General features: G+C 39.6%; 1 protein-coding gene across 4 annotated transcripts in view; it reads left to right on the top strand.

Annotated features, from left to right (window-relative positions):
• LTBP1 (latent transforming growth factor beta binding protein 1) overlaps window positions 1-15,130 on the top strand; it is a 367,875-nt gene that overhangs the window by 111,630 nt on the left and 241,115 nt on the right. For all 4 annotated transcript variants that reach the window (XM_057497285.1, XM_036931602.2, XM_036931601.2 and 1 more), the window contains exon 4: window positions 14,953-15,122. In XM_057497285.1, coding sequence (XP_057353268.1) covers window positions 14,953-15,122 — 170 coding nt within the window. The remainder of the gene's footprint in view (window positions 1-14,952; window positions 15,123-15,130) is intronic.

The raw sequence follows: 15,130 nt of genomic DNA, 5'->3' as shown, positions 1-15,130 counted from the left end.
AGGGTTGCTGAATGGGACTGTAAATTCCGAACTCACTGTCAAAAAAATTCTGAAGTTACTTACAATAAAGCTTTGGAACCAGCATTGCTTTTCTCTTAACTCTACACTTGGGCCATCTCTGAATGTAAACCCTGTTATCAGAAGGGGAGAATTCTGTTCCTGTGCTGTCCTCATTGGTAGAGGAGACTCAGACAATCTAATGCTGTGTGTGTGCATGAGGTGTTGAGCTGGGTATTTCCACACACTTTTAAAAAATGACATTTTGTGTTTGTCTTTGTGTTAACTTTGTGGGGTGGGTCTCATGGCCCTTAGGTCTGCTTCCTCATGGCAATGCAATTCTCCCCTTCCTTCCCAAGGTTAGTAGTACAGTTAGGACCTTGTTCCTAGAATTTGATTAAAAAGCCCTGTAGCTAACTGGAACAAATAATTCAAAAATTCATATGGAAACACCAAAGACCCCGAATAGCCAAAGCAATCCTGAGAAAGAAGAATAAAGTAGGGGGGATCTCACTCCCCAACTTCAAGCTCTACTATAAAGCCATAGTAATCAAGACAATTTGGTACTGGCACAAGAGCAGAGCCACAGACCAATGGAACAGACTAGAGAATCCAGACATTAACCCAGACATATATGGTCAATTAATATTTGATAAAGAAGCCGTGGACATACAATGGCGAAATGACAGTCTCTTCAACAGGTGGTGCTGGCAAAACTGGACAGCTACATGTAGGAGAATGAAACTGGACCATTGTCTAACCCCATATACAAAAGTAAACTCAAAATGGATCAAAGACCTGAATGTAAGCCATGAAACCATTAAACTCCTGGAAGAAAACATAGGCGAAAACCTCTTAGACATAAACATGAGTGACCTCTTCTTGAACATATCTCCCCGGGCAAGGAAAACAACAGCAAAAATGAGTAAGTGGGACTATATTAAGCTGAAAAGCTTCTGTACAGCAAAAGACACCATCAATAGAACAAGAAGGATCCCTACAGTATGGGAGAATATATTTGAAAATGACACATCCGATAAAGGCTTGACGTCCAGAATATATAAGGAGCTCACACGCCTCAACAAACAAAAAACAAATAACCCAATTAAAAAATGGGCAGAGGAACTGAACAGACAGTTCTCCAAAAAAGAAATACAGATGGCCAACAGACACATGAAAAGATGCTCCACATCGCTAATTATCAGAGAAATGCAAATTAAAACTACAATGAGGTATCACCTCACACCAGTAAGGATGGCTGCCATCCAAAAGACAAACAACAACAAATGTTGGCGAGGCTGTGGAGAAAGGGGAACCCTCCTACACTGCTGGTGGGAATGTAAGTTAGTTCAACCATTGTGGAAAGCAGTATGGAGGTACATCAAAATGCTCAAAACAGACTTACCATTTGACCCAGGAATTGCACTCCTAGGAATTTACCCTAAGAATGCAGCAATCAAGTTTGAGAAAGACAGATGCACCCCTATGTTTATTGCAGCACTATTTACAATAGCCAAGAATTGGAAGCAACCTAAATGTCCATCAATAGATGAATGGATAAAGAAGATGTGGTACATATACACAATGGAATACTACTCAGCTATAAGAAAAGGGCAAATCCAATCATTTGCAGCAACATGGATGGAGCTGGAGGGTATTATGCTCAGTGAAACAAGCCAAGCGGAGAAAGAGAAATACCAAATGATTTCACTTATCTGTGGAATATAAGAACAAAGGAAAAACTGAAGGAACAAAACAGCAGCAGAATCACAGAACTCAAGAATGGACTAACAGGTACCAAAGGGAAAGGGACTGGGGAGGATGGGTGGGTAGGGATGGATAAGGGGGGGAGAAGTAGGGGGGTATTAAGATTAACATGCATGGGGGGGTAGGAGAAAAGGGAGGGCTGTACAACACAGAGAAGGCAAGTAGTGATTCTACAACATTTTGCTATGCTGATGGACAGTGACTGTAAAGGGGTTTATAGGGGAGACCTGGTATAGGGGAGAGCCTAGTAAACATAATATTCGTCATGTAAGTGTAGATTAGTGATAGCAAAAAAAAAAAAAAAAAAAAAAAGGGCAGTTCCTGTGTGGTGACCTCCAACGAGTTCTACACAAGGGTATAAAGGGCATATAAAAGTGTAGGCAAAGGGTCTGTTTGTGTTTATACAGAGGATCAAAGCCTAATTGGGCTACCCCGAAAATGAACTAAGATACGATATGAAAAAGAACTTCCAACATCTGCACCCTCTGGAAGACTCATGCCAGAAGATGATCATCAAAAAACCCCAACAAAGATCCACGCACTGCTACAGCTGTAGATGCACTCATCCCACCAGTTCCTGGACCTGCCATGGGAATGAGGAAGGAGATATCGAAGCTGGCCTGTGCATACAGTAAAACAACAAAATTGGACTGGATCTATACTGTTGGAACTCAACCAAGAATTTGGAGAAGTGCAAATTGTAGCGCTCCAAAGTCTTACAACTACAAACTATTTATTGTTAAAAGAACATATGGCATGTGAACAGTCCCCAGGAATGGGTTGTTTTAATTTGTCTGATTTCTCTCAGACTGTTCAAGTTCATTTGGACAATATCCACCATATCATAGATAAGTTTTCACAAATGCCTAAGGTGCCTAACTGGTTTTCTTGGTTTCACTGCAGATGGCTGGTAATTACAGATATGCTTTGGTTATGTAACTATACTCCTATTATGTTAATGTGTGTGTGCAATTTAAGTAGTAGCTTAAAACCTATACATGCTGAAGTTACTCTACAAGAAGATATATCAAAGAAATAATCAATCTTCCCATGTTTTCTTCCGCCTGCTACTTCTATAGCTTTTCTTCTTCCTTCCTAATTACAACCCTTAAATAGAATTCGTGCCTCATATCAAATTTACCGAGTATCATAATTCTTCCAAGTGGTAAAGATACCTCAAGACAAATGCTGGGCATAGAAGCCACAGGGCATAAATATGCAAAGAAGTAAAAAGCTAACTTTTTCAAACAATAAGGCTTCTCTCTCACTTACCAACTTCACATTTCCCTGTATGGCCCCGGAAGATGACTGGTTAGCCAGAGACGGGTAAGATTCCTCAAGGGAGGAACAACCTAAGACAGGCACAGTCGCAGGGGGGCCATCAGGTGAGAAATTGGGGATCAACAGAGGTGAGGCTTAGAACCTCACCCCCCCGTTCTGAGAGAAATCTTCTGCATACGTGGATGTTTTATTGCCCTTGTCTAGCTTGGATTAACACATAGTCTACAGGCACACACCTGATCATCTACATGTGCTCTCTTACAACACTAAACTATGTTTTCTACCTTTATCTTGTATCTACCTACCACTTCAGCATTTTATTAAAAATAATAATAATAAAGAGAGAAATGTGGTATCCACATATAAATCAAGTATAAAAACCAAATGAGTATTCATATTTGAACTGACTGTTTATAGTTCATAATGCATGAGCAAAACCGAAAGTTTCTGTGATGACTGCCCTTGTACTGTTCACTATGTAACTTATTCATTATGTAAGAATTTGTTCTACATGTAAAAACTTGTTTGTTATGCCTCAGAAGATTGGAGACTGACAAAAATTAGGCTTGGGGTGGAATAATGATTGTGCATTGGGCATTGACTCCCCTATACAGAATTTTATTGTCGTTAACAACCATTTGATCAATAAATATGAGAGATGCCCTCACAAAAAAAAAAAAAAAAAAAAAAAAAAGGACAGACTTCCAATGGTAAAATAAATTAGTAACCGGGATGTAATGTATAGCATAAGGAATATAGTCAAGATATTGTAACAGCCTGGTAGGGTGATAGCTGGAACCTAGAATTATGTATATAAATGTTCTACCACTGTGTTGTACACTTGAAACTCATGTAATGTAATACTGTGTGTCAACTACCCTTCAATAAAAAATAATTATTAAAAAGAAAAAAAAAAAAAAAAAAAAAAGCCCTGTAGCTGACTCTGTCCCAGTAGGGTACCAGTCTTAATAATTATTTACATTTTGGAATATTCTTAGATTGAATTTAGTTCGATTTTCTCTGGCCTCTCTTAGTTTAGATAAATACATGACTGCAATTCCTTTATAATTTGTGTTCAGGGACACTTTCCCAAGTAACCAAATGTAGCAGCTCATTTTTGACAAAACTAGGGACTCTAGTTATTAAAATACTTCCTTCCATGGTTACTTGCTAAACAACTTTTTCAGTCCAAGGTTTTGATGATTTTAGACTTCTGTGTTTTCAAGGACTTTTGAATAATTACCTCATTCTTTGCAGATAGGATATCTGCCTCATTAGCCTGTAGCTTTGATAATTAAAAATAGAAGAAATGAGAGGATGTGCTTTGCTGGGATTTCTTTGCCTTTCATTTTTTTACTGTTGCCATTTATCTGGTTCCTTTTTTCTTCTTGTGAATACATAATATTCTACTTGTGAATTTCTACTTGTGAATACATAAAATTTCTACTTTCAGAGTGCTTGTAAATATTCCATCTCGCTTTGATACAGGTTTAAAAAATTACAAAAGATAATTTCATATATTTATATTTTGTAAACTCCTATGTAACAGTTTACACATATTAAAACAGAAAGTAATATGAAGAAACCTCAAAGTATCCATCTGCCAATTTACAATTAACAACTCATAGTTAATTATGTTCCATTTATATTTTGACCCACTTTTCCTCAACCACAGATTATTTTGAAGTCAATCTAAGTATTTCAGCATGTATGTGCAAAAGATAAGGATCTTATCAAATTGCCTGAGGACCATTATCACCTCAAAACAATAATAATTACTATCATTAAAAATCCAAGTATCCAAATGTCCCCTAAGTGTTTCCTAAACTTTTAAAATTATTTTTTCTTTTTTTATTTTGATATTGTTAATGTACAATTACTTGAACAACATTATGGTTACTAGACTCCCCCTATTATCAAGTACCCCCCACATACCCCATTACAGTCACTGTCCATCAGTGTAGTAAGATGCTATAGAATCATTACTTGTCTTTTCTGTATATACTGCCTTTCCCGTGTCCCCCCCACTACATTATATGTGTTAATCATAATGTCCCGTTTCCCCCCGATCCCTCCCTTCCCACCCATCCTCCCCAGTCTCTTTCCCTTTGGTAACTGTTGGTCTATTCATGGGTTCTGTGAGTCTGCTGCTGTTTTGTTCCTTCAGTTTTTCTTTGTTCTTATACTCCACAGATGAGTGAAATCATTTGGTACTTGTCTTTCTCTGCCTGGCTTATTTCACTGAGCATAATACCCTCTAGCTCCATCCATGTTGTTGCAAATGGTAGAATTTGTTTTCTTCTTATGGCTGAATAAGTGTTCCCTAAATTTTTTAACAGTTTATTTGTTCAAATCAGCATCAAAATAATGTTCATCCATTGTAACAGGTTCATACATTTTAAATCTCTTTTAATCTGTAAGTCCCTTCCCCCCCTTTTTTCCCCTTGGAATTTCTTCATTGGAGATTTTTGCTGATTGTATTCCTCTGATATTGGTATGTACCCTGCCCCCTGAATTTCCTGTACCTGGTCTATAGGTCTGGAGGTTTCAGCAGATTCAGCTTTTATTTTTGATTGGATTATTTTGTAAGTGGTTTGTGTTGTCCCCTCAAGGGGTATGTATCTCTCCTTTTGTGCTGTCAGCAGCCATTAATGATCACTGCCTGTATTTCATTAGAGGTTGCAAATGATGGTGCTTTAATTCTATCTTTCCTTCTTTTTTTTTTCCCTGGGGAAAATTTTCTCAACAAACTTTGTTTCCTTAATTGCTTGGTTGAGGATCAGTATGTACAGGGAAAGTAGCAGAGAGTATCAACCCTCTCCAGAGAAACAGAACCAATAGCATACATGCATATTTAGTATTTATTTACGAGAGACTGGCTCCTGTGATTATGCAGGCTGTTGAGTCCTGACCTACAGCATGGATCATCAGGTAGAGGCACAGAAGAACCAATGCTACAGTTAAAGTTCAAAGGCAGTGTGCTCGAGAGCTCCCTCATAGTCAGACAGGCCTTCAACTAATTGGATGAGGCTCACCCACGTTGCTGGGGGGCGGGGTGGGCAATCTGCTTACTCCCTGCCCACTGATTTAAATGTTAATCTCATCCAAAAACATCCTTCAAGTTGACACACAAAATTAACCATCCCGTGAGAGTGTAATATGCTTGATCTTTATCTTTTATTGACCAATTTTTAAATAATGGGGTTACCACCTTCTAAAGGTGACTTATGATTTTCTAAAACATGGATGCCCTGTAAGTATTTCAATCCATTGCAGTTCTTATTCATGCTAAAATTGTTCCCATCTTTGGCTGATGGGGCTTCTTCAAATTGGTCCATTAGACCTTTTGACAGTGTCTTTTTTGTTTGTTTATTTGTCTAAGCTAGAGATTTATCAGTTGTACTCATCTCAAAGAAACTGCTTTTGGTTTTCTGATTCTTCTCTGTTTTGTTTTGTTTTTTTCCTATTTCAGTGATTTTTGCTCTGCTCTTTGTTTCTCCTCTTTATTTTGAGTTTCATTTTCTTTTCTTTTTCTTCTAGTTGTTTTAATGTGGAAGCTGAGGTCATTGATTTGAGACCACCTTTTCTAAAATAGGCACTTAGTACTACAGATGTACTCCATGGTAGTGGGGCTTAGCATCCCATACATTTGAACAGTTGTGTTTTCATTTTCCAGTTTAAGTAATTTTTAATTTCCCTTTTGATTTCTTTGATCCATTGGTTATTTTGAAGTGTGGTTTTTAGTTTACAAATATTTGGAGGATTTTTCCAAGGATCTTTCTGTTACAGATTGCTAATTTAATACCATTATGACTCAAATCCTTTAAAAATTACTGAAGCGTTTTACATGGCCCAGGATAGGGTCTATCTTGGTAAACATTCTGTATGCACTTGAAAAACATGTGTTGAGCTGTTGCGTGGCAAGTTCTGTGAATCTCAGTTAGGTTCAGTAGGTCAATAGTCTTGTTCAGGCCTTCTGTCTCTTTACCGATTTTCTGTGTGCTTTTTGTTTTGAGAGAGTGGTATTGAAACTACACCTATAACTACAGGCTTATCTATTTCTCATGGCTTTTTTAAAAAAGTATTTGCTTCATGTATTTTGAAGCTCTGTTATAAAGTGGACAACTGTTCAAGACTCTCTTAACTCCTTTTGATGAACTGAAGTTTTCCTTATATGAAATGACTTTATATCCTTACTAATGTTTTTTGCTCTGAAATTTACTCTGCCTTTTTATTAGTATAGCCACTCCAGCTTTTTTCTACTTAGTGTTAACATGTTAAATCTTTTCTCATCCTTTTACTTTTAACCCATTTGTGTCTTTATATTAAAAGTGGGTTTGTTGTAGGCAGGGCATATCATTGGATCTTGCTTTCTTGAGTCTGACAACCTCTGACTTTTAATTGAGATGTTTAGAGCATTTACCTTTTTTTCAAGCATTTAATTTTAGCCCACTATTTTTTTCCCCCTCCCAATGGATATGGTCATTTTATTAAAATCCTAAGAGAAGGTCTTATTCTCTCTGCTTCTTACAATCTCCTCTTCATTATAGGTATTTTATTCTATTTCCCCCTCCTCCAGGGATTTGGGATTAGATGGGCTGGAGAATCCCTTGGATGTTTTAATACAGTGTTCATGTCCAGAAGGAAATCTAACCAGGACTGTTCCAAGACAGGGAGTGTCTCTGGAGGGCCAATTGTGTGATGCATTAGGTGAGACATTTCTGTAGAGGAGAAGATAAAGGCTGTGTGGGGAAAGGGCAGATGTGGGGGCTGCAGTGTAGCACCCAGCCTTCTGTTATCCCAGATATTTCATGTCTGACCTCAAATGTGTATGACCTTCTTTGCATGCAAACCTGTACAGTTTACTGGACTCATCCACTTTAGAAAGCAGTTTGGTGACTGACCATCTCTTTTTCCACCACATCTCCATGGCACACTCCCATTCCAATGTTAAGCAGTTTATCAAAAGGTCTGTCTGACTACATGTCATACTGTTCCTGTAAGGAATTCTAGTAAATGATGTTTTTGCCATCCCAATACATTTTCAGTGATAATTCTAGCTCTCCTTGCAGATGGCCACCCAGACAACTTGATATGTATAGGACCACCTCCCTGGCCTAATGGAGCTTCCACGTGACACATGAGGAGGTTATGCAGTTTTTATCTTTCTTTTCTAGAGTTCAAATTCTTGTGTGCCTGGTCCCGTCGCTTCAGTAGATGTACTTTTTCATTGCCATCCCCACAGGCCACTGGCTCTTTACTCATGTCTATTAGTATTGTTTGGTGATAGTAGCACATGTTTAGAACAGGGTTTGTCAACCTTGGCACCACTGACATTTAGGGCCAGATAACTGTTTCTTGTGGAGGACTGTCCCGTACATTATAGGATATTTAGTAGCATCCCTGATTTCTACCCACTAGATATGAGCACCTTACTGCCAAGTACTGACATTTGAAAATGTCTCCAGGTATTGTCAAATGTCACTGGGTGCAAAATCACCCCCAGTTAAGAACCACTTGTTAAAGAAACTTGGTTCTAGAACTATGTGGTTGTGTTGATCATATTTGTTAATGATAACCACCCAAATTCCCTTAATTTCTGTGCCTCCCCACCCCCACCCAGAATATCTACTTTCTTTAGTTTTATTTTCTCAGTGCCTTTTTGTCTTTTTCATCTCATTTGAAATCTAAATTAAGAATTTTTATAGGTCTGTCCCCTACATTTATATTTTTAGTGTAATCTCTTCTTTCCTCCTTTTCTCATGACTTTGTGTTTGCTTGTTTCATTTTGCTTTTACTGTGTTTATTTTGGCGACCTCCAGCTCTCCCTCGCCCTGTTACAGGCAGCCTGTCTGTGCTGGCCTTCAGTCTTCTCATCAGCAGCCTTCTACCCTCCTAATTCTTGTTTTGGTCTGAAAGATGGTTCTGTACGAATGGGGCCAAAATACTGGATTCCCTTTATTGTGGTATCTTCCTAGCCATTTGTGTTTTCCTTGTCCTTCCCTACACACATATCATTCTTGAGAACTCTGCAAGAAAGAGGTGATCTCCATCAGACTGCAGCCGGCATTTCTTACTGACTTTCACATACTGCATCCTCCCTGAGTAGCATTTACCACACTTCTAAACAACTTGGAACCCAAGCAGGGCACACAGGATCCCTTGAATGTTGTAGAGAGAAACTGGCCCTGAAAGATGGGAGGTGGCTTCCTCTTCTAGCACTGTTTCCTCTTGTGGCTTTTCTTCATCTTGACTATAAACCTGAGAATGCTAAACACAGGAAAAGTGTTCGATTATGTCAGACTGGCATTCTATGGGAAATATTTTATGGCCTTTTGGGGTTCCGTTCTGTGAGGCACAAAGCCCTTTTCTTAAGTGGAAAGGGGCTTGTGTTTTGCCAGGTCCTCCCACCCATTCCATGGGTCAAATAATGGTTTTAGTAGAAATATGGAAAAGTTGAGTCCATTCTGGTGCCAGAAATTGCTCCTATGAAGGCAGCAGTGTAAACAGTGTGTGACTAATCCTTTCTTTTAAGGAAAGGAGTTTTATGCAATTGTTTCCCTCTGCTTACAAAGATGGAGAGGTTTCCGCAGATTGAAGTTTACAGAGAGCCAGCTGAGCCCATACCTCTAGCCTGTTTTTCTTGATTTTTAGTGTCACCTGTATACCACCCATCAAATGATTCACCCCATCCAGGCACAACCGTCCTTCTGTCCTTGAAACTTCTCTCTTGATGGTGCCACTGATCTGCCACCCAAGCCAGTGGCCTTTTCTGATTGATTTCCCTGCCTTTTCTGCACCAGTTTGGAGGTGGTTGCCTCTCCTTTCCTCCTAGAAACATGTTTCCATTTATTGTTTCTGGACCTACGTGATTCTTATCTTTTTCCCCCTTCTGGTTCCCCTTCCCACTTTCTCTTTACATCCCCACCACTGCATGTGAATATCCTCCCAGGTGGTGGAGCTCCATGTTCTATTTTCTGAAACATTTTTGCCTTTGAAGAAGTTGGCCCCTCTTAGAACGTCACTATTCCTAAACTTGGAGGTTTTCCCTAGCTGCTCCCCAAAGATGTACCCCACATTTCCATCTGTAAAACTGACAATTCTGTTCCTCACAGACAGGCCCTTTCTTCTGACTGCCGTCACGTTGGCATGCCTCTTTGCTTTTACTTTTCTCCTTGGCCTTGAACCAAAATGTCCTTATAGTCAACTGGGCTTGAAACCTTCATTATCACTTGACTCCTTTTCCTTTTGTCCCTCACCCTCCTTCATTTAATCCCCAAGTTCTACTAGTCCTTCTGGTAGTTACCTTCATCCAGTCATGTCCTGGTTTATTCCCTTCGGATGTTGTCTACAGATGTCCTGCCATAGGAGATGAAGATTTTGCTTATTTACCTCTTGCCCCCAACTTTTCCTCTCAAAATCATTGTTTCATATTCATGGTTTCTTCCTGTTCAAACTCCAGCGGTGCATTAAAACCTCTCTGTCTTCTGTCAGCTTTATCTATCTATGAAATGAATGTTGTCTGATGACCTTCCACTCTGTAAGATGAGGGCAGTGGCCCTCTGTCTTCCATCCACTTCTTCTCATTCTTCTATAATTTCCCAAACTCTTCCAACCAATTCTGTACATTTGTATCACCAAAGTTGGTAAAATGCATTTGCAATATCATGTCTGTGGAGGTACTTAATGCAAAGCCAAGTATACAGTTGCTTGGGTTTCTCCTACTATAAGAATCCATTGCTGACATCTCTGTGCTTCTTGAACTAGAGTGTTCCTCACATCAAGCTAGAATGCAAGTGTCCCTTTTTCCATTCCTCCTGTTGCATTTATCACCATATAGTCAGGTGTCTCCAAAATCTCAGTTGTGTTTTTCATTCTCATGCTTCCCTTTACTGCCACTTGCATCATTCTCCTGCAGCTCCCTGTCTTCCTGGTCACCTGGCAAACTTTAGGGGAAATAAGGGAAAGCAGCCAGGATGAGAGGGCCTTATTCTGAGGGAATAAGTTCTGTGATTTAGATAACATAGTTCCATTCTTTTGGAAAAGAATAGTCCTTTTTTTTTTTTCCTGAAAGGAATAAAAGTCTGACTTCCTGATGTTCTGTTTCCTAGAATTTGGGAAAAATAGCTGCCTTAATATACAGACTTTTTAGTACCAACTCCAGTGTTCAGCCCTACTTGTCATGATCACTCTCTGCTTTACTTGGTTTCAGCATCCAGAACCTTCTGTGGTTCCCTGGGAAAACTGCTTCCTCTGTATCTGTGCTTTTGCACAGAGATTCTTGACTGGTGCCCTTAAGCTACTGGTGGTAACCCACTAGGGAGTCCTGAGAACCAAGGTGAGGGTCAAGACTGTCATTAAAAAATAGAGGAGAAAATATCAGTGACCTGCACATAGTAAAGCTAAGTATTTTGTAAAACTTGTTTCTGATATAAAAACAGACATAGATGTATGCTGAATCTCCATGACAATGTACTTCTTAATGCAGGTTGAAGTCAAAGAAGTCAGAAAAATACTGAGTTTAGGCCTTGGCTTCCTTCATGCTGTTATGACAGTCAGCATTCCTCAGTCCACTCTGAATCTCTTACAGATTTGTTGAAATGTCTCTTGTGTACTAATGGATAATACGAACCACAGTTAGTATGCTGTATGGAACAGGTATTAACTATCAGAAGGGATGTTGGAGGAGAGACTCAAGGTCTCCAGCTGCCAAAAGTTAACTCCTTATTTACAGGATGTCTTGGAGGGGGGGGCAGTGGAGGGGGTGTGGAAGGACACAAAGGGACATGGGACATAGCTCGTTATCAGCACAGAATAGTTCAATATTTTACTGACTAGTATGGTAGTGCTATTGTATATAAAACAACTAAATACCAACTCTGGGTTTATCTTTTTTATTCCTTATAATTTAAAGGGTGTCTTTGGAGGAAGGGGAGATATATTATTGCCCAAAACAATTTTGAACCAGCAGTCCTACAGTTTTCGTTTTCAATCTAACTTCCTCTTAAATATATTAGTTTTTGCTTTAAAAAAAAAAGAGTTATAATTCTGTGACCAATCTGGTCACTAGTGATAGTTAAGCATTTTCTTCCTGGAGGGAGGGGTAAGGGAGGAGAGAAATCCAAACTGAGATGAAAGAAGAGAGATTTTTTTTCCGTAAATACTTGGGTAAAAGAAGGGAAAGGGGAAGAATTAAAGAGGGGAGAGATCTGTATCTATGTATGTATGTATGTATGTATGTATATGTGGCTGAGAGCTGGTCCCAAGTGGAAATAACTGTGAATGATGAAATTAGAAGCAAAAGTGGACACCAGGTGTGCAGGAGGAAAGGGGAAGAGAGAGCAGGGCGGTGATTACACCTAGTGTATATATTTGTGAAATGAGTGACTGGACAGTTCCCTATACTTGCCCCTGGTGGTGCCACTGTCCATGGCTTTGCCTCTTTCTCTATGGGGCTGTCATGTAGAGTGACTTCAGTCTGTTCATGTGTGTATGTGTGTCTTTGTGAGCATCTGTGTTGCCCCCTTGCATTGTGAAAAAGAGAAGGAGGTGGAGGAATGGGAAGGGCAGTTCTATGTAGCCGTGGATTTGCAATGTGTTTGCAACCTGCAGGGTACTTACACTCTAGTAAGACCCAAGTGCCATCACACTGGTAAATACTCATTTCCTGAGGTTAGTGATGGCTGAGGGTTTTGTTACTCAAGTTGGTGACATGGTACAGCTTGGTCTTGTTTGTTTGTTCATTACCTTTCTTATTAGGTTTAGGGAAAAGGAGCCCATATATATGCTTTGACTCATTTCTTGCTGCCTCTCACTTCCTTGATTCAGAGGGAAGAGATGGGAGGACCCCAATTAGAAGGCAGATCCACAGGGTCACCTACCTGGCTGAGGTCGGAGCAGGAATAAGATGCAGCAGCCACAAGGTCTCCTGGAATAGCAGGCTATCCTCTTGTGAACAGGAGTGAGCCCATCTGTCTGCAGTGGGTGTCAGCAGCATAGTGACAGAGTGACAGCATAGCTAGGGGCTGAGTTTCCCCTGAAATGAGGAGGCTTCCCCTCTCACCAGGCGGACAGAGCAGGCTTGTGGTTCTTCTCAGTCCCCACCAGATGTGTCCAGCTGTTCTACTTTCTACTCCGTCCCAACCAAATATACTGAAAGTTCAAACCAACACTTACATCATCAAAATGAAAGTGTTTGCAACATTAAGCCTTATGCTATTAGTAATTTAAGTCATTAGTCCAGTGACAAAGTGAGTGCCCACCCATGGCATTGTGTCTGGGAAAATCCAGGCCCAAGATGCATTTTCCTAGGCTTTCCTGTGATGACAGTTTAAAGTCATAGGTGTAGACAGGCTGGTTAAGATGGAAGCACCCTTAATTCCAACAATCTTCTCTTCCTTATTTTTGATGGATGCCTTGCCCACAGGACATATTGCTCATTCATCAGGAACAATGAGAATGAATCAAATAGACTGAGTTTATTCAAGGCTCTGTTACTGCTTTTGATGAGACACTGTGGTAGTGTTTCTGGTGGCTCAACAATTTACCTGTCCTACCAACCTGTTGTTGTCATTCTTTCCTCTTGCTTAGAGTCCCTCTTCCCTTAGGGGACATCTTTGGGGCTCTGTGGCACCTTATCAGTGTGAGTATATCCAGTAAACCCTTTTCCTAAATTATAGTGTCATAGTTTGGATACAGTTTGGTTTAGATGGCTTTAATGAGACAGAGTTGATGAAATTGAAAGTAACCCCAGAAAGTAAGTTTCCTTCCAAAGGCTCAGTTTGCTGCTAAAATCTCTGTCCTAACAATTTTCCTAGTGACTTTGTGTTTTCTGGACTTGCTTGGTATATCTTCTTTATATCCTTCATTATTTAGTAGTCTTACTTAGCTAATAATTTCAGTTCTGTCCCTCAGAGAATTATTAAATCTGAGTGAGGGCTTCTTATTTTAAAGTTAAGTTACATGTGACAAAAGAGAACTGTCACAGAAAATGAAGAGTTGGGCCAGGAGGGCAAAACACAGGGATCATGCTCAGGAGTCCTCAGAGGTCTTGACCTGGGTTACCGAACAAATACTGAGACCTTGATGATTATTATTCTTGTTATTTGTAATAACTATAAACCATTTAACCCTAATAGTACAGTTTTAATTATTAGGAGGTGTAGCATAAAATAATTAAAAGTTTTCTAGAATAAGTTATTCTAGTTGTTTTTCCCTGTCATCATCATCATGTATATTTGCAAAGATAGTTACATTTTTTTTTCATTTTCTGTGTGTTCACGTTTTACAAGCATTTTTTATTGCCCTGTGTGGCAGATTCTATGGTACAGATTAGGAAAGTGAGGCTCAAAGAGGTTTCCCACCCTCCCTTTAGCATTTGGGAGGTCCCACTGTACACAGGCTTTGATTGTTGACAGTTCATTTTCCTTAACTGATCAACCTGGGAACTTCTTACATGATCCCTTTCCTGTATTTTATTTTCTCTTTCCCTTCTTCCCATTTTCAATTCTGCTTATTTGTCAACATATGCAAAATATACCTTTTTAATATATGTATACATTTGCATGTATATGTCTGCTTTTTTCTTAAATATAAATGCCCTGTGTTTGGCATGAAGGCTTTTGGTAGCTGTGTGTGGAATCTTCTGATAGAATCCACATGTGGTGGTCTATTTATCCTTACACCTCTTGGCTAGACAGGCAAGTCCCTTTTAGGTTGGAGGGTTGCAAGGGTAAGCTGTTAGTTCCTTGTATGTTATAAAGGGTCAGCTACAGTATTTGAGAGGAAAATTGAGCCTGGTGTGGAATTGCACGGTCCTCTTCTATGTTGAACTAACTTCCTTTTCTTTCCTTCCTAGTTTTAAAGACCCATGATTAATTTCCTTATTCTCACTTTGTTTTTCCCCAGGGTGACCCCGCTGTCCTCACAGAACGTGATGATTCATCATGCTCAGTCCCAGGAATATGTGCTCAAGTCCAAGTACTTGGCAGCCCCGAAGGTGATTTCAGGAGAACAGTCCACCGAAGGGTCGTTTCCCTTGAGATACGGGCAGGACCAAGTTGGCACGCCTTTTCAGTGTGAGTAT

This window comes from Manis pentadactyla, chromosome 2, assembly GCF_030020395.1.
Source record: "Manis pentadactyla isolate mManPen7 chromosome 2, mManPen7.hap1, whole genome shotgun sequence".
In the NCBI taxonomy this organism is placed as follows: domain Eukaryota; kingdom Metazoa; phylum Chordata; class Mammalia; order Pholidota; family Manidae; genus Manis; species Manis pentadactyla.
Note: the sequence above shows the minus strand (reverse complement) of the source record. Positions and strands in the feature narration are given on the sequence as shown.